The sequence below is a fragment of the Copadichromis virginalis genome, linkage group LG23, assembly GCF_057382275.1.
Source record: "Copadichromis virginalis isolate Kocher_CV1m ecotype Utaka linkage group LG23, C_Virginalis_male_GT1.1, whole genome shotgun sequence".
Classification (NCBI taxonomy): domain Eukaryota; kingdom Metazoa; phylum Chordata; class Actinopteri; order Cichliformes; family Cichlidae; genus Copadichromis; species Copadichromis virginalis.
Genome location: NC_140639.1, coordinates 10,616,287 through 10,639,986, shown reverse-complemented (window position 1 = coordinate 10,639,986; position 23,700 = coordinate 10,616,287). Strand labels below are relative to the sequence as shown.

Below are 23,700 nucleotides of genomic sequence, written 5' to 3'. Positions count from 1 at the left end.
GAGAAACCTGGGGTTGTTCTTATTTTCTATAATCAGTGACGAATAATAAGATGTTCTAGCTTTGTGGAGGTCTTTCTTATAAAGCAACAAACTATTTCTCCAGGCTAAATGATGATCTTCTAAATTTGTGATTGTAGTAAGTGTAAGATTGGCATTAGCCAGTCGATGAAACAATACTCATATGCGATGAAGATGAGCATACCACATTTCACTGTATATTACCAAATCATCCAAAAACAACTGAACAGCCCTCTAAGCTGGCCACAGCTTTATTCATTAACCGGAGTTGGAGTGTTTCTTAAGCCAAGTGGTAAAACTTTATAAAGAGCAGAAGGGGTAACGAAAGCTGATATTTCCTGTGCTTGTTCTGACAATGGCACCTGCAGATAACCTTTAATCAGATCAAATTTGCTTACAAACTTGGTCGATCCAACCTGGCCAATACAGTCATCCATCCGTGCCAATGGTAAAGACTCTGGTTTTTATACAGAATTGACTTTTCTAAAATCCATACAAAATCTTGATGTTTTCTCTGGCTTTGGCAACAGGATACATGGGGAAGCCCAGCTAGAGGAAGAAGGAGACGCAATGTTATTTTGGAGTATAAAAGAAGCTTCAGCAGTCAAATGTTTCAGTTTGTCTGGTGCCATGCGATCGAACCGCTGCTTGATTGGCTGTAGCCTACATCTCCAACATCAAGCTCATGCTTATGTTCATCCAGCAAGATGAAACGTCACCAAACAAACAGATACTTCAAAATCAGTTCTGACAACTCACTGCATTCATCTTCTGGAAAATGAGACAGCAACTTATCCAAGTTACAAGAGACTCTGAATTTTTGAACCATAGAGCAAACTGTCATCGGGTTCTGGTATTTCATCAAAGAAACAGACAAAACTAGTTCTTAACACTGACTAGAATTTTGGTCACTTGCATAATACGGTTTGAGTATGTTTACATGACAGAGCTTAACTGACTTTTTCTGTTTTGGGTTTGAAGATCAGAAAGTTTCTCTTTAACCATATGAGGACCTGTATATCGGGCCTGAAAAGGAGATTGCACAATTGGCAACAGCGCCTAAACATGGTCCCTTAAAACTAAACTCACAATGTTTTGTGTCCTTTATTCTAGTCTTTGCAAAGTCAACCAAGGTTTTAGGTGGCTCTGAATCAACCCAGTTATCCTTTAATACAGCCAAGAGTCCACGCACACTATGTCCAAACACAAGCTCACTGGGGCTGAAGCCTGTGGTTTCCTGGTCTCTTGCAGCCAGAATCAGCCACGGAAGACCCTCTTTCCAGTCTTTACCAAGCAATAGGTATGCATAGATTACGGTTTATGTGCAGAGTTTCTAAAACTTCTCCAAACACGTAGGATGAAAAATTCGAACCTTGGTCACTCTGTATTGTTTTAGGAATACCAAACACTGAACTGAAAACTGACAAATGGTATCTCCCGTGACATCATCAACCAGAGTGAAGCACCTTCGAAACAACAGACCATTATGCAACATATAACCACAAACTTCACTGTGTATTTCAGCTTCAGGCAACACTCGATTGAATAGATCTTTCAGACTGATCATTCTGCTGCTCATGGAACAGCACATTCTGTGAAACTGTCAGAGAAAACTTATTTAAAGATGGAACCTGCAACTCCGGCACGTGTAACCACACAAGCAGAAAAATCCTCTGGGAACTGACCAACACCGTCATGACAGATTGCTTTGGAAAATATGTCACAATTGGTACAGGAGGAACATCAGCCCAAACCCCACTACCAGCCAAACCACTGCCCAAAATAAAGCAAACACCATGCATCCAGGCAATGCTGGATGTACTCCTGCAGAAGCTTCCCCTTGAAAAAGCTCACAATCACAAGAATCTCTCTCATAGAGCAGCACAAACTCATCTGCTGGCACAGCAGCTTCAGCAGCAGTTGGGTCTTTTTTCTCAGTGAATTAAATTGCTACTTCAGCCGAAAGCATGTTTTTAAACTGCTCCAAAATCTTTAACTCACACAAGTCATCAAATGTGGAAATTTCAAGTGCACCCAGCCAGCATTTAAAATAACTTGTTAAGTTAATTGAAAATAATTTTTTTATTTTAAATTAAGGAGTTTATTGGGCAAACTCAACATATGTTTGTCCATTTCTCTTTTCTGATGTTCTGAACCTCTGCCTTTATACAAGCTCATAAGCTTTAAGCACAGCAAACTTAATTTTGGCTTAATCACAGAAATCAATAGAGTTCAAAGACGCCTCCCGTGCCTTACCTTTAAGCAACAGCGCGCACTCTGCATCTGACCAGCCTCTAGCTTTGGAAACGCAATCAAGGAAAACAAAAAATGAATCTGGGCCCTTTTCATTAAATTGAGAGACTTAACGCAAATTATTAATGTCAAAAGGATGCAATGTCCCATCATCATCCAACTGTTTGTCCAAGGACAGATGAGAAATGTCCAGCCTTTTTTCTGTTTGCCTACAAATCATTTCCACTTCGATTTGCTTTTTAACTTCATTTACGTTTATTTTTTCCAAATTCCAGCTGAATTAAAAGAAGCTCTTTTTGCTGCTCAAAAGTAAGACCAGAAAACTCAGCCGGCGTCACACGAACTGAGGGAAGCGATTCCTCTGGAATTGGATTTAACACAGAAGGAAACCCTTCCTGGTCAACCTTAATAAGACCCATCTCCAACAACTTTAATTTCAGAGACTTTGATTGGTTCTTTGAGGCATTTATCTGTAACAAGAAAAGGATAATGCTCAGCAAGTCTCAACAGCTGTTCCTTTGTGCACTTTTCCAATGACTCCTCTGATGGAGAAACAACAAATGTTCCAAGTTCGGCCATTCTTTTTGGTTACACGGCTCACAACAGATTTTCATATGGATATGGATATGACCACAGATGTGAAGTCTCCCTTTTATCTAATATCAGCTCCCCCTAAATAATCTCCTCTCTAGTCTTCATGCAGCACTTGCAGCAGGTATTAAATAGTGAAAAACTAATAACAAGCTGGTGTATGAAGTCAGAAAAATCAGTCATGTCAATGTGAATGGGTGACAATGTTGAATGTAAATGATGAGTGTTAAATGAGGCAAACCAAACGTGAACAAACTTACAAATGTTGGCATCCCCAAAAAACACTGACCCCAACAAAGAGTCAGGACCCAGGATAGTAAAAAGTCCCGACATAAATATTGTTTTCAGCTCTGCTGAAACACCAGGACACCAGTTCATAAATGCTAACAACACATTGTGCACATTTGCATTCCCCGTTAACCGGCGCTGTTATCTCTTTGTTTTAACTTTGTACCGTTGGATAAACTTACATCCTCACCCCTCTGAGCACGCTCAGTAATCCGTCCATGAAGCCCTCGTCTCTGCAGACCACAGGCTGTGAAATCCAGGCAGAGCGAGACCTCTGCTTCTGCTGCCTATCAGATCTGCTGATGTCAGCAGAGTGTGTGTGTGTGTGTGTGTGTGTGTGTGTGTGTGTGTGTGTGTGTGTGTGTGTGTGTGTGGTATGAACATCTCTAACAGTGTTTCACAGCATGAGCATGTGAGCATCTCTTCCCAGGACGTGTTTTTAAGTGTTTGTGATCTAAAGTCAGCTATTCAGTTAATCTCAGAAATCCTTCTTGGTTCATCTCCTCCTCCTCTTCCTCCTCCTCAGATGTGTGTTGTGTTGTTGTCGGCTGAGCTCAGTTTCCCCCCCGGGTGCCTGGTGGATGGAGGAGGGGTGGGAGCAGCCTCACCTTCTCTACTCAGGTTTCAGGGAGGGAGACAACCGCAGAGGAGCGTGAATAATTCAGCCAGCCGCCAACACCAGGCATCGCCTTTCCACAACACACACACACACACACAAAAACACACACATGGCCATGACCTGATATGCCCCCACAACACAGAAACCAACAGTCCAGAGGTCGGGCTGTGAACTTGGAAGAGGCTCACACCCTGAAACACAGACGAACACCTACACTGGGCTTCCAGAACGAGCATCAACAGAAAAGGTTTGGACCACAGGAAATGGACCCCCAGACAGGAAGTGGGGACTCTGTAAAGGATGTCAAGTGGTCTGAAATCAGGATAAAAAAGCTGGCTATTTTTCCCTTATTTACACACACACACACACACACACACACACACACACACACACACACACACACACACACACGTGTATCAATCATGACGATGGTGCTGTGAAAAAAGGATGGACACAAAAACTCATCTACAGCAGTGGTCCCCATCCTTTTTTGCGCCACGGACCAGTTTATGTCCAACAATATTTTCACGGACCGGCTTTTAAGGTGCCGTGTATAAATACAACAAATAAAACCATTACTGGTACCAAAAAAAAGGAAGATTTATTCATAATACACGGGAAAAGACCCAGCGAAAACAATTAAAAAATAATAATAAAAACCTTGAAAACCATAAACTGGTACCGGTCCGTGGTCCGAAGGTTGGGGTCCGCTGGTCTACCATCGTTGCTGTCCTGCTTTCTGGGAGAACTGGGACTAGAAGGAACTGGACTGAAAGTCTAAAAGGTTCCCTGGAAGTCTGAGAGAGGCACACTGAGCAGATATCAGCTGAAGCAGATATCCTTCATTTTAGCAGAGCAGCTGAGGATCTGACACTGATGGCATGTTGTCAGATATTAATCCTGGTCCATGCCGCAGACGTGCAGCAGCAGCACTTCAGCGCTCTGTTTCTCTATCCAGGCTTCTGTCCCTGGTGGTACCATGACAGTTTGGATGACACAGACCTGAAGCCTGACCTGCTGTGGGAAAACCGGGTAGCTGATACTGGACCACATAGAGACTGTTTTAACCTGGTGTTCACCGATGATTATAAGGCTCAGGTGTGTGATTGGAGCCAAGCTCACGAAGCATCCCTGTGTTCCTGTCCCGTCAGCTGGGATGGGTTCAGGTGACATTCACGTTGTTTGGTCTTCTGGCCAAAACTCTGAGGTGTTTGAGCCTGGAGTGTGTCTGAGGGTGAAGAGCTTTTTCTCCTCGTTCAGGGTGGAGTCTCTTGAGAGTGCATGTTCCTGTTCCTGTTCAGCTGTGATGTGACCCTGGGGAACCTTCTTTGTTCCGTGTGACCTCTGACCCTCAGAGAGCTCTGTTGCAGGCAGCAGTGTTTGTTAGAAGTGCGTGACAGCTGCAGGTGGATCTAGCAGAACGAGCCTCTGATGAGTCAAACAGATCCCGGAGTCGTCTGAACGCTGCAGCGCTGTTCAGTGGATTGAATGACGCTGATCTGACATCAGGGCTGATTCTGTGGTTCTGCCGTCTGTGGGAGTTCAGATGTTAGAGTTTTGGACATGAAGCTGTGATCAGCTGTGCCTAAACTGACTGTGGTTCAGGACAAACCCAGTGAGATGGCGGACGGCATCATTTTTTCCACAGATTTCAGCCGCTTATTGCAAATGTGACATTGAGAGAGTCACATGATCAAGCAGAGCAGTTTTAATAGTGTGAAACGTCGCTCGTTGTTTGTTCACTATATTTGTTTCCAGGCTGTCTCATGGACAGATTGCAGTGGGCCAGCGAGGGTGGAATTTAGAGCGTTAATGAGGGCGACTGGCCCCGGGTGAAGACACGGCTGGTGGAGTCATGGCTGCAGGCGGTGCTGTGAAGCGTGGAAACTACAGACCCAGACATTCAGGCAGAAACATGCAGGTGAAACAGGTGTGAGCGCTCTGATCCTCCGAGACTACAAACCTTTGTTACCAGAAGCTTTCTGCTTTCTGCAGTTTTGAGCTCTGGTATCCAGTCAGGTTAGAGCATTCAGCTCTGCATGCAGGTAAATGCTCCGTATGGAGACAAAAAGAGGAAAACAATTGGAAAACGGTGGCTCACAGCTTTTCTTTTTTTCATAGATTTTTAAAGAGTTCCACCCTTGCTTTAAGGCCTTCACACTCCAAGCGTTTCGCTAAAAAATGACTGACTACTGAACTTGTAGTGTACCATATGTACACTCCGAACATGCTGTTTTTTTTGTCTTTAAAAGACTTACTGTGGAAAAAACTGAGTGAACATGAAGCGATGATGAACCGATCCTGATGTTTCTGAACAAGAAAAGAAAGAAACAGATTGTGGGTTCATCCGATTGTCAGCAGGAAGCAGCAGCAAGGCTTCCTGGTTTGATCCTGGACTTGAAGCTTTCGTCCATGTTTCAGGATGTCAGTGGGGCAGTCTGAGCTCTTGTTGGACCACTGAGATAAAACAGGATTATTTTACTGTGTATATTAGTGTGTGACAGTGTGAGGCGAGCGCAGAATGCAGACCTGAAGTCGTCTCTGACTGTGTGGATGCTGTGAGGCCATAAATCTCTCCACAGGTGGATTCTGCCAATGTTCTCAGCTCCTGACGACGACGCGAGCAGCAGCTCCACTTTTATGGTCAAACTTCTCCATCCACAATTAAAGTTTCTCTCTCTGTTCCCGGTCATCCATTCACACCCAGCCACGGTAACCACGGTGACATTGCTGTAACAAAGGGCCACGGACACGCCCCTCCAATTTCCCCTCAGACATCCTGAAAGACCAATTACAGAAGAGGATTAAGGCGTTCCGCGTCCACACGCAAATTAGCATTAATCAAAGGGTGTGTGTGTGTTTTGGGGTGAATAGTGATGAGCTCCAGACTCAGCGTGAACTCGTATAATTGCTCTTGGTGTTTGTGATCGATACCACATCCACCGCCGAGTGTAGCCAATGGCAGCAGGCTTCCAGCAAGTGTGTGTGTGTGGCTGATCAGTATCAGACAGATTTTATTCCTTAGATGGATGGTAATATTAAAACTAGAACAGGACACGAGCGGCTTGCTGAACGCCATTTGTCGATCTGAAGATTATTTCTCCTTTTATAATGACCAGATATGCTGTTTCCTGTCTTTACTTTAACATGAGCTTCTGTTTTTAGTTCATTATGACTCTGGATACTGTAGCGCCTGTGAAAAAGAGAGCCTCAAATCAGAAGGACTGCCTGCTCTGTATCACAAATTTAGAAGATCGTCATTTAGCCTGGAGAAATAGTTTGCTGCTTTATAAAAATGCCTACCGTAAAGGTAGAACATCTTACTATTCATCTGTCATGATGTGTGCTGTGGCAGGCAAGGATGTAGGACCCAAACGCAGGACTCAGAGACACGATGATTAACTAAGAGCAGCAGCTTTATTCCTGGAGATAAACGCAAGACACGAAGCTCAAACTAGAAAAATGGGAAACTAGAAAACAAAACCGGGAAACAGAGAACCAGAACATTACCAGAAGGACAGAAGAAAAACACAGCATGGTGAGGGTACGACGCAACAACTAACAGAGAGAAACACAGGGCTTAAATACACAAGCAGGACAACGAAAGGATGGGGAACAGGAGGTAACACAGCTGGGACAAGCACAACCAGACACACTGCACACAGGACCGAGACTATCAAAATAAAGAGGAAGCAAGAGACAGTCACAAAGACGCGGACTTGACACTGAGACACAGAGACATGAACTGTGGGACACGAAAAAGGCACCGAGTAGACAAAACACAGAAGGCACATAACCAAAACCTAAAGACTAGAAATCAGGAGATACTAAAGAACTTAGGGAACTAGAAATCAAGAAACAAAAACCAAGAGACTACTAGTGACAAATCATAATGAAATCGAGGATTAATGATAATATAAAACCCTGGGTCACCGACCCAGGACTGTGACATCATCATTGATTGAAGAAAATATGAACAACCCTAGGTTTCTCTTCAGCACCGTAGCCAGGCTGACAAAAGTCAGAGCACCGTTGAGCCAACCATTCCCTCCCAACCATTCCCATTAACTAGTAATGACTTCATGAATTTCTTCACAAATAAGATTTTAACCATTAGAGAAAAAATTACTCATAATCATCTCACAGATGTACACTGTAAAATGTAATATTGTGTTTAATTAAAAAATATTAAATAGGCTGAACTCAGTTTTTATCAATTTGTTATTAGAACTCGATTTAAATAAGTTACCAGTACTTTTTATGCAAAACCGCTGATCAACTCAATTTATTTGAGTTGTCTTAACTTAGAAAAACTAAGTAAGATGGAAGTTTTGCTTCTAAGTGCGGAAGGATGAAAGATGTGTTTTGAAAATGCCCCGTCACTACCGTCCTCCTCCCTCTCGGATCAGTCCGCATGTTCATGGTGCCAGCATTTGTTATGGAATATGTTGAGCAAACCTGGAAAAGCGTCAGCTCAAGATATTATTGTTGTCATTGCTGTGGATCTTTACCTGATACACTGACTTGGTGAGTAAATGTTTACTCTTATTCAAACTGATTTTGTGGCTTCTCTTAGTTTAGCACCGGGTTTATAATCTTGCTAGCTAGTTAGTGTTAGCCTAGCGTTGCTGCTGCAGACCCCACTCCTACAAAACTGCTCAAAGAAGTCCTGCCATTAATTAATGCTTCATTCTTAAATACGATCAGCCTTTCTTCTTCTCTCACGATGTGTTTTCACCTCTCTGCATTTAATTGTTAGTTATTATTAATCTCTGGCTTTCTTCCACAGTGCTCACAGTAGAAAAGCGCTATATAAGTGGGCGATCACCTAATGGCGATTGGCTAACAGCTTTTGAGAGGCAATGAGCAGATCCTGGATCAGCCAGGACCTTTTGATTGATAGAGTCAGACTGGAAACCAAAGGTGTCGCCCCCTGCTGTTCATGCAAGTTTAAGGCATTTTCACGTTAGCATCATGTAAATTTAAGCTACCGTATTTTCACGACCATAAGACGCACTGTACTAAAAGTCGCAGTCTCAGTTATGTGTGCCATTACTGTATTTAACACACACATAAGGCGCACTGGATTATAGGGCGCATACAAGTACCGTATGCGTATTTAAAAATAAAGCGGGAGCAAACCTGAGTTCGGTACCTTACTCACATTTCTATTACCGGTAATCGTCATCATCAACAACACACAAGCATACAAGTGTGCATATTTAAAAATAAAGCAGGAGCAAAACTGAGTTTGGTACTCACATTTTTATTACCAGTAATCGTCATCATCAACAACACACAAGCATACAAGTGTGCATATTTAAAAATAAAGCAGGAGCAAAACAAAGTTTGGTACTCACATTTTTATCATCAATCAAACCCATCGAAGTCCTCATCCTCTGTGTCTGAATTGAACAGCTGCGCTAAATCTCCATCAAACATGCCAAGTTCACTTTCTTCACTGTCAGAGTCACTTTCCGTGCCGTGCGGCTCCTCGGAAATGATGCCGGCTTTTGCGAAAGCTCGAACAACAGTGTCAGTCAGCAGACATGTTAGCCCAAGCATCTACAATCCATTGGCAAATTGTGGCGTAACTCGCCCGGCGCTGCCTTCCACTCTTGGTGAAACTGTGGTCTCCATCGGTCATCCATCACTCCCAGGCCGCTCGCAGCCTTACTTTGAACGGGCGGTTCACACCGATGTCCAGCGGTTGGAGTTCCTTTGTCAGGCCTCCCGGAATGACAGCAAGCTCACAGTTCATTTGTTTCACTAGTTTTTTCACATCGGCTGTGAGATGGGCACGCATAGAGTCACAGATTAAGAGCGATGGTGATGTGTGGAAAAAACCACCTGGTCTCCTTACATACACCTCCCTCAGCCACTCTTTCATCATTTCCTCATCCATCCAGCCTTTTCATTTGCCTTAATGATGATTCCTGCTGGAAACTTCTCTTTAGGCAAAGTCTTTCGCTTAAAAATCACCATAGGCGGCAGTTTCTGTCCATTAGCATGGCAGCCAAGCACAACAGTAAAAGAAGACTTTTCATACCCCGTTGTGCGTATCGCTACCGTGCTGGTCCCCTTCTTCTCCACAGTGTGACTCACCGGGATGTCAAAAGTGAGCGGGACCTCGTCCATGTTCGTGATGTGGCTGAGCTGGATGTTTTTGTCGCCGATGTGTTTGCTGCAGTAGGACCGGAAGATGGCCAGCTTTTCCTTATAATCCGCTGGAAGTTGCTGCGCTACCGTAGTCCTGGTCCGGATGGAAAAATGGCACCGTTTCATAAAACGAAAGCACCAAGACGGACCTCCTTGGAAATGTTCAATGTTCATCTCTTCAGCTAGTGAAACTGCTTTTAGCCGAATGGTGACCGTCGAAACGCTTCTCCCGCTCGTTCTTTGCTCGATGATCCACCGCTCGAGTCTTTCCTCCAGCTCGGGCCACCTCGCCTTATGTCCGCGGAAACTCAGCTGCGTTTTCTTGACCTGCCGGAGCTTGTTTTCTACCTTCCTCCATTTGCGAACCATCGATTCGTTAATCTTAAATTCTCTCGCCGCTGCTCGATTTCCATGTTCCTCCGCATAGCTGATGGCCTTCAGTTTAAACTGTGCTTCATAAGCGTGTCTCTTTGCCATTTTCAGGGTTGTTAAAACAACGATGTTCCACATAATGCACATACCTGTCCTTTTATACAGGTATGTGCGATTGTCCGGTATATACGATCAACGCCCACACTTCACCCTTTAGCGTTCTCATGGTGTTCTCTACTACGTCCTCCTTACAACACACAGGGCGCACTGCGCTATAGGGCGCGCCGTACTTTTTGAAGAAAATCTAAGACTTTTAAGTGCGCCTTATGGTCGTGAAAATACGGTATGTCCATGTTTTACAGTCTGTGGAAAAATCCTGAGCTCGGATTTGTTGCACTCTTACTTTTATATAATGTTCAGCTTTAATACAATTTAAACAGGTGAGTTATAGAAACAAGGAAATCGCAGTAGCCAAACAGATTCTGTATCAGGCTTTAAACGTGTGTATGTTTACGTCAGTCTGAAGTGTTCCACAGCAGAGACGTGAGGAGAAGATCAGTCTGTGAATCACAGCAGCGAGGAAAGGATGTGGAGGACAGAGTCACGATGACATGAGGAGGCGGTGGTGGGCTGGGCTTCCTCCTCAGAGGAGACGTTGACCTGTCAGAGTAAATGTCTCGTCTGCAGGGACATAAAATCATATTTAAAGATCAGATGCTTTAAATCGTGACCAGCTCTGTTTGAAGAACCTTGAAGGACACGAGGAGAAAAAGAGGAGGAGGAATTATTAGCTCTTCATTAGAAGAGGGGGGGTTAGCTGCTCGTTGCACCTCAGATGGCTCAGTACCCTTTGTTTGGTAAATTAATAAATATATCATTAATATTTTCTCTGACGGGATTTAAAATTTGGAATAACGTGAAGACACTGCTGCAGTTGACCCCAAGCTGACAGGCCATCATTTACCTGTGATGACCTGGAGATACAGATGTGTACCTGATTTAAAGACTTTGTTTCTGAAGCATGAACACGGTTGCTGAAACTGAGACTCTGCCGTAAATGAGCTGTGAAGGATTCGGCCAAGCCCAAGTGTTAGGGGTCAATGCAGCTTATTGAATAATTATTGGTGGAAAATTGAGCAACAGCTAATAACTTAGAAACAAGCATGCTGTGTATTGTCAGCATATAGATTAAAAATATCGCATCATGTTTGACCTCTGACCTCTCCTAAAGCTGTTTGCCATTGCCATTGTTTGTACTGACAGTATATCGGCATATAGGGAATGATATATGGGGATTCTAAACACCACATTACATTATTGTGACTTTTTGTGCATCACAATAACAGGTTATAACTGTTTACATACATAAGAATTTAAATACATGGACTGTGCTCCTGAATACTTTATGCTTTTAAAGAAACGTTTTTTCTCTTGATATTTATGACGAAACATCTAACCAAATTTTATTAAACAATGAAATGAATGTGACACATGTTCACATAAATAAAAGTAATACAATAAAATAAACAATAATGACACTCAAAATGATGCCAGGTATGGGTTTCAACAGGGCAAATAAAAACAACTTTGCGCTAAATTATATTTAAAGAGAGAGAAAAATAAATTATATGTGAAGGAAGCACCACAGAGTGAGCTGCCTTCTTGTTTGATACAACGCTTGTTCTAATTTTACATTTGAACCAAAGGACAAAAGTAAAATAAAGTAACCTATTTTTAATTATCCTACAAATGAATCTTTATTTGAAGCAGATTCATAAAGACACAGGCAGCTGCAGCACCAATATCATGATTTTCTGAATTGAACACATTAGTGATCAGATCTGTCCAGTCTCAAACATCAGGCCAGAGGTTCAAATCCTGGAACGATTTTTCAAACCAAACACTCTTTAATGGAAAATCCATTTCTGCTTTCTGATATTAATGTGTAAAAATTAAACACACACACACACCGGTGCAGCTGAGCTTCACACAGTGCCCGTGTCACACAGTGACCGACCGAGTGTGAATATTGAAATGACTTATCTGGTCACACACACACACAGGGATTATAGCGGTCTGGCATTTATTTTGTGAACTTCCATCAACAAACACATTTGGACATCCGTCTTCGTGAGGACTTCTGACCCTGAATCCTGGTTTGAACCCTCAGACCCTCCTCCTCTCAGACCTGCAGGCCCCACCAGTTTCCTCGTTCCTGGTCCTCACAAAGACAGAAGTGCAGGAGGGCACACACTCAGCTGGGTGAAGGTTTGCATGAAGCTTCCACCTTATCTGCAAACTTTCCTCCTACTTCGTTCCAACCGACACAACTGTAATTTCATGGCCTCTGTTTCCCACACAGCACACTCTTTGTGTGTGTGTGTGTGTGTGTGTGTGTGTGTGTGTGTGTGTGTGTGTGTGTGTGTGTGTGTGTGTGTGTGTGTGTGTGTGTGTGTGTGTGTTTTACCTCCCAATCACAGTATTTTGTGACGACGGACTTGTGTGTATATATAAATATATGTTGGACATGGTCCACCAAGATGAGATGATGAACATCCACAAGTACATCAGGAAGATAGCCACAACTGACCGTGTGCTTAGTCTATACCTGAGGCACCATGGAAGGCTAGGCCCCTGCACGGTATGCACCACTGGCAGATAGAGGAAGTGGCTGACATCCAAAAGTCCTACCAGTGGCTGGCAAAGCTGGACTGAAAGACAGCACAGAGGGACTAATCATGGCAGCACAGGACAAATGCCCCTGAGACAATCTAGCACATGACAGCAGGGTGCAAGATGCTAGCAAGCAGGGCATACATGGAACGCCACAACCAAGCAGCCAGCATAGTATACAGAAACATTTTTGCTGAGCATGGCCTGGAAGTCCCAAGGTCAAAATGGGAGACGCCCTCTAGGGTGGTGTAGAATGACCGAGCTAAGATCCCGTGGGAATTCCAGATACAGACAAACTGGTAATGGCTAACCAACTGGACATAGTAGTGGTGGACAAGCAGAGGAAGACAGCCATAGTGATAGATGTAACAATAAAAAATGACAGCAGGGGTCCCAGGGGTAATCGGAGCACTTAGTGCAGTGACTTCCAAACTAGGCGAGTGGCTCCAGCAGATTCCTGGAACAACATCTGAGACATCTGTCTAGAAGAGCGCAGTCCCAGGAGCAGCTAAGATACTGTGCAGGACCCTCAAGTCACAGAGGAGGACCCAAGCTTGCAGGGGCTAGAGGGGAATTTTCTACGAACCAATCAGTAGCCTCCTCTGTTGACATGTGACCATCTGCAGTTCCCTTGATGCCCACTAGATGCTGCTGTGATCAAACCCAGACTGACCCAAGTCCTCACGGTGCTGCTGTGAGAAATTATCCCTTAAAACATTTATGATAAAGTTAAGATTTAAGATAAATAACACATTTGTGTAAAATCGTGCTGCTGTAACTTCTTCAATGTGAATTATTACTTGAATCAAAACGTCCAGACATCAGAAGAGGTCAGACAGATGTGTTTAAAATGTAACGTATATGTTGATGCTGATTCTGACACAGCCACAATAGCTTTGAAGTGAAACCATCATTCTCCTGGCATGTGTGATGTGCCATATTTTGGCCTGGATGGAAGGTGTTGAAGACCGGGTTTCCATGTCTGTGATGTCTTCAGGTGGAAGTCCACGAGACTTTAGCTTTTACAGCTTTTTAATCTCACCTTTCAGATGGCTGGACTTACATTTATGAAGGCATTGCTAGTAAAATCCACTCTGTGTAAATCTACAGTTTTATGAAGATGTTTTCTTCTCCATGGAAAGAATCCTGAGATCATCCACTCAAATCTTCTAGCATTCCTCTTTTTAAGACTGAACCAAACTGTGGGTGACCCTAAGGTTTCTGCTGCTCAGAGTCTTCTCCATCCTTTCTTCTTCTGTGATCCTGCTGCAGGTTCCACAGCTGCTTGGGTCTGCTTACAGCTTTTTAACATCCTGTCTGCTGCTGAGGCCGACAGATGTTGGCACGTCAGCTTTCTCCTGATGCACTCGGACAATCAGACATCCACCTTTCTTCGCTAGGGTGGATGTTGAGATGAAAGGAAGGATCCTGGGATCATCCCTCTCTGTCATCTCTCTCTCTCACACACACACACACACACACACACACACACACACAAAAAAGAGCTCCCACTCTTTCTGCTTCCTCCCGGTCTGAACTGTGAATCTTGTGAAGCGTGCTTCAGGATGATAATTGAATTTTGATGAAAGCCACATGGAGGCTAACTCTACATGGAAATACAAGGAGTACCCCCAACACACACACACACGCTCACTCGCTCTGTGTACACAGTAATAATTAACCAGAGGAAACGCTCGCTGCTCAGCGCTAACAGGAACTCCTGTTTCTGTGTGTAAATTAGAAAATAAACTGGCCTTCATGTTTTACTTCAGCAGCTCAATTTGACTCCATTATCACATTTTCTGTTCATACACAGACAGCAATTGCAGAAACGAATATGCTCTACTCAAAGTTATTTGAATCCAGCTGTTACACATGAATGCATGGTCCAGCACCAGAAAGTTCAAAACCAGAAAGATAACATTAGAAAAACCACAAAAATGTACAAATGTCACCGGATGCTGTAGCTGCACATGACGGTGTTATGTCACAGGTTGCTGTTGTTGCAGATGTTAGTATGATGTCCGGTATTGTTGCACGTGTTCTCAGAGCGTTGCGTTTTCTCTAACAGTTGCTGTAATTGCACAGGTTTGTTTATTGCTTCAGTTACCATGTACAGTTGCAGGAGTCACTAGACTTTTAACCACATTTTTTTCACCGTCCAAACATTTCCAGACTGATGGTAGTGTGATATCATTTCCTGTCTGTGCTCTTGGCCGTATCGCTGTGTGGCAACACTGAAATGTGTCTTTGAGCCCTGAAAACTGGAAAACCCAGCAGTGGAAAAAGATCCAGCTCATTTTGAAGGTTTTTCCACTGTCTGGTTTTTAAGAAGTCTTAATGCATCATTACCTCCGTAAACTTCAACCACAAACAGGAAGTAAAAGCTTACATTAAACCTCAAATGTGACTAAAGTAGCCGAGGTTGGAAGAGAAGCTTTGAAATCTGCTGGAAATTCTGTGACTTCAGAAAAGTTTTCACACCCTTATCTGAAAAGTAGGAAAATATGTTTTCCTTTTAGTTTCCCCAGCAGTGGGTGGCACAGTGGTTAGCACTGCTGCCTCACAGCAGGAGAAGCTCCTGGCCTCTTGGCCGGGGTTTCTGTGTGGTTAGGTTAACTGGTGATTCTAACCCCCTGACAAGAAGATGGATTTAAACGTAGGTTTAAACTAAAGGCAGACTGCTGGTGACTGTCAAACAGGCCTGAAATACATCTACAGTAATAACAGAGATGCTGGTGTGTAGATTAACAAAAAGAAACTTTATTTACAAAGTCTTTATGACAAACAGAATAAGTTAGAGACAGGAATGGGTGGAGCAACATGTCAGCACACCAAAAAACAAAAGTGCAATTAAGTGTTTTTTTTAAGGATGACTCGGAGCGACCATTGAATAGATTCAAACAGACTGTGACTGAAGATGAGGAGGGATTTCTTCACAGCAGGTCTGAATTTATTGCACTGATGGAGATGCCTAAACAGAGAGGGAGAAAATATCCTTTAATATTTGGTCATTCATAGAAGCCCCTCGATCAGGGACAACACTGATCAGATAAAAACAAAGATTTGGGAACAGTTCATCTTCCAACCATCAACCTCGGAGGCTGACTAAATGAAGCATCAAGAAACCCTACACACTGCGGAACATCAGTCATTTACTGACGTTTAAGACCTAAAAACTTACAGGCAGCGTCCAGGTGAGCTCACAGAGAGTGATGTGGCTTCCTGAAAGTCTCGTTGGTGATGGACAGACGGGTCAGACGGGCGCCGTAATAATCCACAATGTAGTTCGATCCGTCTGCTGGACCCACGATCTGCAGGAGAAATCAGAGAGAGGGAGGGAAATTAGAGCCAGGTTTTCAGAAAGCGGAGTTGTTGTTTCTGTGAGCTTCTAAAGCAGAGGTGGAGGTGATCGTGCTCAAAGCAGCTGAAGGCTGACGCTTTAACAAAGATGCTCAGCAGGAGGACAAGATTAATATTTGTGCGTTTGTGAGGATGGTTTGAGCCTCCATCAGCCAGAATCAGGTTTGGAGTTTGACTCTGGGTCCTCTTCTGTTTTTATTCATTGTCATATTCAGTGAGGATAAACGTAAAAGGGAATTTCATTTCCACGCTCGAAGAATGTCTGGAAAACCTGTCACATCAGAATCAGAAGATGTTATTTATTCCCAAGGGGCAATTAACAAACAACAGAGCAGCATAACGTTGAAGATAAGGACAATAAGAACAGGCAATAAGGGTGAAATAATAAATACACAGAATATACAGTTTTAAAATGACACAGTCTTAAAATTAAAGTGACTGAAAGGTGAATAAATAGCTGTAAGTGACTAAAAGTGAATAGTGTCTGTAGTATAAGAAGAGTGTAGGTTATTCTTATGGGTGTGGGAAATGGTCTTATCGGCTGGAGTTAAAAAGCAGAGTGGCTTTGGGGACAAAGGTGGCTCTCCTCGTCTCAGTCCTGCAGGAAATGCAGCGGAGGCGTCGCCCAGAGGGGAGCCATTGAAATGCGGGGTGAAGAATGTGAGGGGGGTCGTTGATGATTTTGGATGCCTGTCTGAGGGCCTGTTGGCTGAAAACCTGTGTTCTGACAGGCAGGCCAATGATTTTAGAGCACACTGATGCAGTGTGCTGCAGTCTGTTCTTGTTCTGAAGGCTGAGGGAATGGAACCAGCAGGTGATGGAGAAGGTCATGATGCTTTCCAGGAAGGCATAGTAAAAAGTCATCATGATGGGTGTGCTGACTCCAAAGGAGTTGAGTTTCCTAAGGAGGTATAGCCGTTGGTGGCACCTCCTAAGAATCTCCTCTGTGTTGGCAGAGAATTTCAGAAATAGAGTCCGGAACACACTTCCTAGTTGCCCTGCACAGTGCCTCAGAACTCGACTGCAATGTTATCAGGGAGCTCCTCTCCCTGGTCCTCCTTAGGGCTCACACCACGTCCTCAGTCCTGAAGGTGAGTGGAGAGCTGCCAGGTTTGAGTGAGGATCTGGTCTCCTCAAGCTGGGCCATGTTGTCCGTCTCAAACCTGTAGAAAGTGTTGAGGTCGTCAGGGAGGGAAGGAGGGGTTGCTGCCCTCCACCTGGATGGTTCTGGGGGTGGTGACCGCAGTATTCACAGAGGCCATGGTTTTGGGGGCCTGCCAGGCTGAGTGGAGGTCCCCTGTGGTGAATTTGTTTTCAACTGTGTTTTTAATACTTCCGTTTAGCAGTTTTTATGGCCCTCTTGACCTCCTTTTTGTCCAGTGCAGAGCCGGTGAAGAAAATTTTTTATTAAGGATTTCCTTGAGTTCCTTGGTAATCCAGGGTTTGTTGTTGAGGTAGATGGAGACTGTTTTGAGGGGATAATGTTGTCAACACAGAAGGAGTTGTATGATGTCACCGTGTTGACTTATTTGTCAATGTCAGAAGGAGAAAGAAGGCTGTCCCAGTCAGTGGCTTCGAAACATCCTTGTAGGGTGAGGATACTTTCCTCTGTCCTCTTGATGACTGGGGTGTAAGCAGGAGCCAGCAGGATGTTTTAGCAGCAGCTTGAAGCAGCTAAAGCGCTAAATGACGTTCATCATCACTGAATTCTACTAACAGCATATTTTATCATCCACCAAATGTAATGAGCCTTGAATATTAATCACAGTTGTGGTCTGAATGGGGGCGGATACCTCCCAATGCCTAAAACTCCTAAAGGGCCGTTCGCTCTTCCTGTGTCTTAGTTGGGTGTGGGCGGGGTTAATAGCCACAGCCCGTTCAGCCCCCCCCCGATGGATTTCCAGTCTATATTATCTAAAACGGTTCAGCAGGACAGGGAGATCTGTCCCTTCACCTTCTGCTTCATCCATCTGTCTCCGTGCTCTCAGAGTCCATTAGGACCTTCCGGAAGATTCATTCATTAAAGGGGCCTCGCCGAGCCACCAATGGATGGACGTAAATAATACCCAGAAAGCTGCTGCCTGCTTATTCATAAGGCCCCCACCACCACCCCACACAGACACACACACAGTGAAATGGAACAGAGGAATGCTTCATCACAGGCGTCACTGTTAACAACAGAGAAGAAGTGACAGCGGGCTCTAAATCGCTGCTCAGATCCATCTGATCTTTTGCTACAGTTTGGGTGAGTTTGATCTTCAGCCTGCTGACCTCTGACCCCAGGAAACAAACACATGAGACCAACCAGATTCAACGTAAAGGGGACATTTTCAGCCATGGCGATGATGATGATAATGGTGATCAGCTAGCTGGTGCCGGTGCAGGATTTATGACTCACCTGCATGGCGATCAATATGAAGTCGATGAGTGTGCCAATCCCACAGAAACCAACAGTGCAGAACTTCAACAGTCCTGAGAGAGAGACAGTCTTCATTAAATAACAAATATAAAATATTCCCATGACTGAAACATGTTCATCTTGTTTTAAACATTTAGTCTGTTTTAAATGGACACTTGATGTTTTCTGATAATTCTTTTTAAAAATTATTTTGTGTTTTTGGATCATGTTTGAATCTTTTCCTGTCCGTCTGGGTTTTATTTTGTGTTGTGTGAATGGATCTCATTCCTGTTTAAACAGGCGAAACATTCCAGGTTTGTAATCAGGAGGACGCAGCAACTCTCAGGTCACATGACTCTCTCAGATCACATGCAGCAGCAACACAGCCCGCTGAAACAGTTTTTTAAATTTTAATTCAGATTTTATTGTACAGTTTGTGTCAGAGATCAGCTGGGGTGTAAAGCCACACCTGAGGACGCCGGACACGCCGGGTGCAAAAACCCTCCAGCTGTCACTGTGTGCTGAAGTGTCCTGTGGGGGCACAGGGACTCTGCTGCTAATTTTACAGCAGAAAGTCTTCAGAGTGCAAAGCAGTGAGGATGCATTATTTACATGAAGGAGCTGAGACTCATCAGCCTGCAGCCTCCTGCTCTGCTGTTGGTTTCGCTCAGATGAAACGCAATGAAAACATGTCTGCGTGTGCTTTCTCAAACTTCTCAACTCCTCCTCTTGTATCTGGTCTTCCTGCGCTGAGTCAGTGTCTGAGATCATTGTCTGAATGTTACAGTACATAGTAGAGCAGGGCAATATGACCAAAAATATTTATCACAATATACATTTGAAATTTTGTGATAACGATATAACTGACGATATAATTGACACCAGACAAAATACTTTACAACTCCACAACTTTATTAGTGCAAAAAAACCCCAACCCATCAATGTATTTTCGCTTAAACAAGCAGCTGTTTTTTTATGTGCATTAAAGTTATAGAAAAATTTTACAGTGCAAATGCAAATTCTTTGCTGACAGTTTAACCAAAAAGCATTTCCAGTGGAAATTGGCCGACATATCCTCAGTATAACCATGTATAATATCCACAAAACGTAAAAAGAGGTTTTACACACACAATACGGTAATATTATGTTGAAGCACCGTACGTATCACTCCGCGAGGCTCCTGCCTACGATAGCCGTAATGCTCCGACAATCCATCAAGCGGTGCGGCTTTGTAGCTTAGTAAAGTCGTACTGAAACATTTGACAGATTTTCGAGCGCCGTGTACATAAAATCGTTTCGAGGTCAGTAAACACAACCAGAATTCATACATAAGGCACACGGGATTATAAGGGGCACTGGCGATTTTCAGAAAAATCAAAGGATTGATTTTAAGTGTATTTTCCAAAAAACACGGTAATAACAACGGCCCGCTAGCATGCTCTACCAAAAGTAGTGCTTTGTTGTGTATGTGACAGATGAAAGCTAAACCAGTTCCACACCACTGAAGCTGCAGCATTTTTACAAACCAATTCTGGTTCATCCATTTCATTCAACGATCCGCTTTCCCCCTTCTCATTCTCCGTTGCCGCCAAGCTTTTTCCACCATGTGCATATGAAAACAAAGGCACTACGCATGCGCGTTTTACCCATATTCTACCACGATATTTCATTTTCTTATCGTTGCCCAACATTATACCGGTATTACCGTGAACTGTATGATATGGCCCAGCCCTAGTACATAGTATTCACTTTAATAAATACCTGCAGACATGAGAAAGCTGTAAATCTAAAGCGTGACTCTAAGGTGGTTTTTCCTTTTATTCAATTCTTTAAATTAAACCTGAAAGGCTGAACCTGAGGAATCACTGTCCAAATACTGACGCCTGACAGTACACCTGCTCAGCGACAGGTGTCACCTGACTGCACCCCCACCCACCACACACACCTGCTTTACTAAAACTAGATGAAGTGAGAGAGCTGGCCACCCAAACTACAGGCATCAAAATAAAAGCTGCAGGTGTCTGTGTGTTGGTGTGTGTGTGTTGGGGTGTGTGTGTGTGTGTGTGTGTGTGTGTGTGTGTGTGAGTGAGAGAGAGTACCCAGAGCAGGATATCCCAGGTAGAAGCGATCTGCTCCGAGCCAGCCCAGAAACAGAGACAATGCCACGGCCACTTTGTAGGAATAACCACTCCTGACAGGAAACACAGAGAGCATCAAACCACCTGAAGCTCACACACACACACACCAAAATCTATAGAGGAGTGTGTGTGTGTTTGTGCTTGCACTGTGAATACTCACACATTTCTGCAGGGGATGGATTTGTTGAAGCCGACCTCGTCCCCGCTAAACCTGAACACCGTCCCGTTGGAGAGCCGACAGCTGATGTTTGGAGCTGGGAGGCATTCCACTGTGTGCACACGCGAGCACGCACACACACACACACACACACACACACACACACACACACACACTTGTTTAGATGCAGTTATGATCGTATTTGTGCCATTGAGCAGCTCCGCATGATTCACGATTCATAATAATCCTTCTTTGCCTGATCCCAGCTTCAGTGCAACCCCTCAGTTCATCCTGTCTGAAAAACTCTGCTCACTTTATACCCCGCCCCCAAAATAAAGTACAGTTTCTCTTGATTGGCTGACCTGTGGAAGCCTGCAGAAGAGGAGCTCTGCAACATCTTCAGTTTTAGAGTCTGTCTGTTTTTTAAGCCACCGCCCACAAACAGAAAAAAATCTAATCTGAAGTGAGACTCACCCCACGCCGTCATGTCCCTGCAGTTCTCTGGCTCCTGAGTGGATTCATCGATCTTTGGATCGTTGCATTTATACGTGAGCAGAGTAAAGGAAGGCAAACACACTTCAGTCGGAAAACATCTGCAGCCTGTTTCTACGTGACATGGCGTAGGCCGTGGTTTAGGGGCGGGGAAAAGAAGTCGATACAGCATCGTGTCAAGATACTGTATGGATACAAGGACCCCAAATATCGATACTTCATTAAATAAATGAAAATACTCTGGAATCCTACAAACAATCTCATGCACACCATCCTGAGATAACATTAGCTTCCTCACATGTACAATTAAATCAGCAACCTCTTGCCGACTGTACAGCTGTTTTCTCCGTACCTGGTGCTGACTGTGCGGCTGTTTTCTCTCACCCTGTGCAGGTGCCCACAGTTCGTAGGTGGTTCACTCACAATGATCACAGGTCATCTAACGGAAAGCAACATTTCTGCAAACACTCTGTCTTACTGCGGCCACTCGCCAAGACTGCTGAAGGTTTGCAAATAACTGCTTTATAAATGCAGATTGATTGCCATCATGTTCCCATCAGTTATCACGGAGCACAGATCGACTCTGGGCTGTACCCTGGTTATAATCCTCTAGCACAGGAAGGCTGCTGAGTGCAGATGTGATAATTAAATGTGAATTTCTGTCTATGGAGACAGCAACAGATGCATGATTTTCAAATTGTCACAAATCATACTTGTAATAAACTTTGGTGAATTATCAGAGACGGACTGCATTCAGTTGCAGACTAACTTCATCTTATGGCAACATTTACGGCAGGTTTTAGTGACAGTCTTGGCTTGGTTGACAATAACTGAACTTTATCTTACTGGGTAAAACAGACACTGATGAAGGACACGAAGGTTAAAAATCACAGTAATATCGTATCATTAGGTAGACTGACTGATGAAAACAGCAGAGTGCTGCACTGAGTAAACATTCTGTGTTTATGAAACAAACTTATTCTCCTGATTCGGGTCTCTGAGCTCTCCTGACACAAGTGAACTGTTCGGTCTTCAGACTGAAGTTAAATATCCGTTCGTAACTGCAAAGACAACGGGAAGCTTGTCTTCCTTTGAAACTTTAATCTGACCACACTGAAAATATCGATCAGACTGAAAAACCCTTCAGGTCCCAAACATGCAAACACACAGTGCTATTCTATGAGAGGAGAAACCCGCGTTAAGCCACGGACCCCCAAAAAACGTCCAAATGTAACGTTTTGATCTGAATGTCACAGAGAAGCTAGGCTAAAGTTAGCCGTCCCGTGACCCCGGTAATGAGGCGTTAAAGCGCGGTAAACACGGACGGAAGGATATTGTCCGAGTCTCAGGTTCTGGCAGTTCTCCACCTCCTCGCTCAGGACCAGCTGCAGGTGCGAATAAACGCAGTAAAATAAGAGGCTGAGCGCCCCGGAGCGAACATACAGCAGCCGCCTCCGGGAGGACGCCATGATTCCCTCAATCACGTGACAGGGCGGTACCTTCATGGACTTGCAGCATGCTGGGAACTCAGAGCGATGTAGGACCAGGAAGGCTCGGCAAACCATTTATATTTATTATTTTGGTTTTATTTGTATCGTTTTCAAATCTAATCATTTTTAACCATAAGACATATATAACCTTTGTTCTTGTTATAAAATCAGCTCTTTAAATAAGCTTAAAATGCTGGCAGGTAAAACAGTTTCAACCTGCTTCATGTGTGTTATTTTCTCGTTTTAGTATGGATATTTTATCTCAGATGTAGAAATAATTTCTCTTCCTTATTGTGCTAAAATAATGAATGTGCTTTTAAACAGAATACGGAATAAAAAAACAGTTAAACTAATGATAAGAAAACAAAATGATCCTTACATTATGCTGTTGCATCCTTAGACTTCAGATTTCCTACCGCCATGAATGCGGCATTAAAGTGACGCTGGTGGCAGACTGGATCCAGTTTATGTGAGTTTCTTACCAGTTTGAAACTCTGAGAATCTACGTCTTTTTCTGGGGAAAGTGTCGCTTCTTGTGCGGACTGTTTCTCTGTTAGAGTGCGGACCGGAAGCGCAGTTTCTGCCGCAGTTAGCGGCTAAGGCTAGCGGAGCCGAGTTCTCGGTGAGGAGAAAGAAGAGGAGGAGAAGCTCCTTTAACTCTTTACTTTATTCTCATGATCTGAACTCAG

The 23,700-nt window shown here is 43.8% G+C and overlaps 2 protein-coding genes across 3 annotated transcripts in view; one reads left to right on the top strand and one right to left on the bottom strand.

Moving 5' to 3' along the window:
• Positions 1–15,714: 15,714 nt before the first annotated feature.
• tm2d1 (TM2 domain containing 1) lies at positions 15,715–23,673 on the bottom strand. The gene is made up of 7 exons (XM_085448223.1): positions 22,857–23,673; positions 21,504–21,577; positions 21,033–21,141; positions 20,834–20,925; positions 18,735–18,808; positions 16,158–16,287; positions 15,715–15,947 (listed from the first exon to the last, which is right to left on the bottom strand). The coding sequence occupies exons 1-6, from the start codon at positions 23,084–23,086 to the stop codon at positions 16,177–16,179; spliced, it is 690 nt and encodes a 229-aa protein (XP_085304349.1). The 5' UTR covers positions 23,087–23,673; the 3' UTR covers positions 15,715–15,947; positions 16,158–16,176.
• Positions 23,434–23,700, top strand: part of patj (PATJ crumbs cell polarity complex component) — an 88,689-nt gene continuing 88,422 nt past the window's right edge. Inside the window, exon 1 of one of the 2 annotated variants that reach the window (XM_085448218.1) lies at positions 23,434–23,480. The gene's annotated coding sequence lies outside the window, so the exon portion shown is untranslated. Of the gene's footprint in view, positions 23,481–23,577; positions 23,634–23,700 lie in introns of those variants that run through there. The other variant, XM_085448215.1, reaches the window with a different exon arrangement.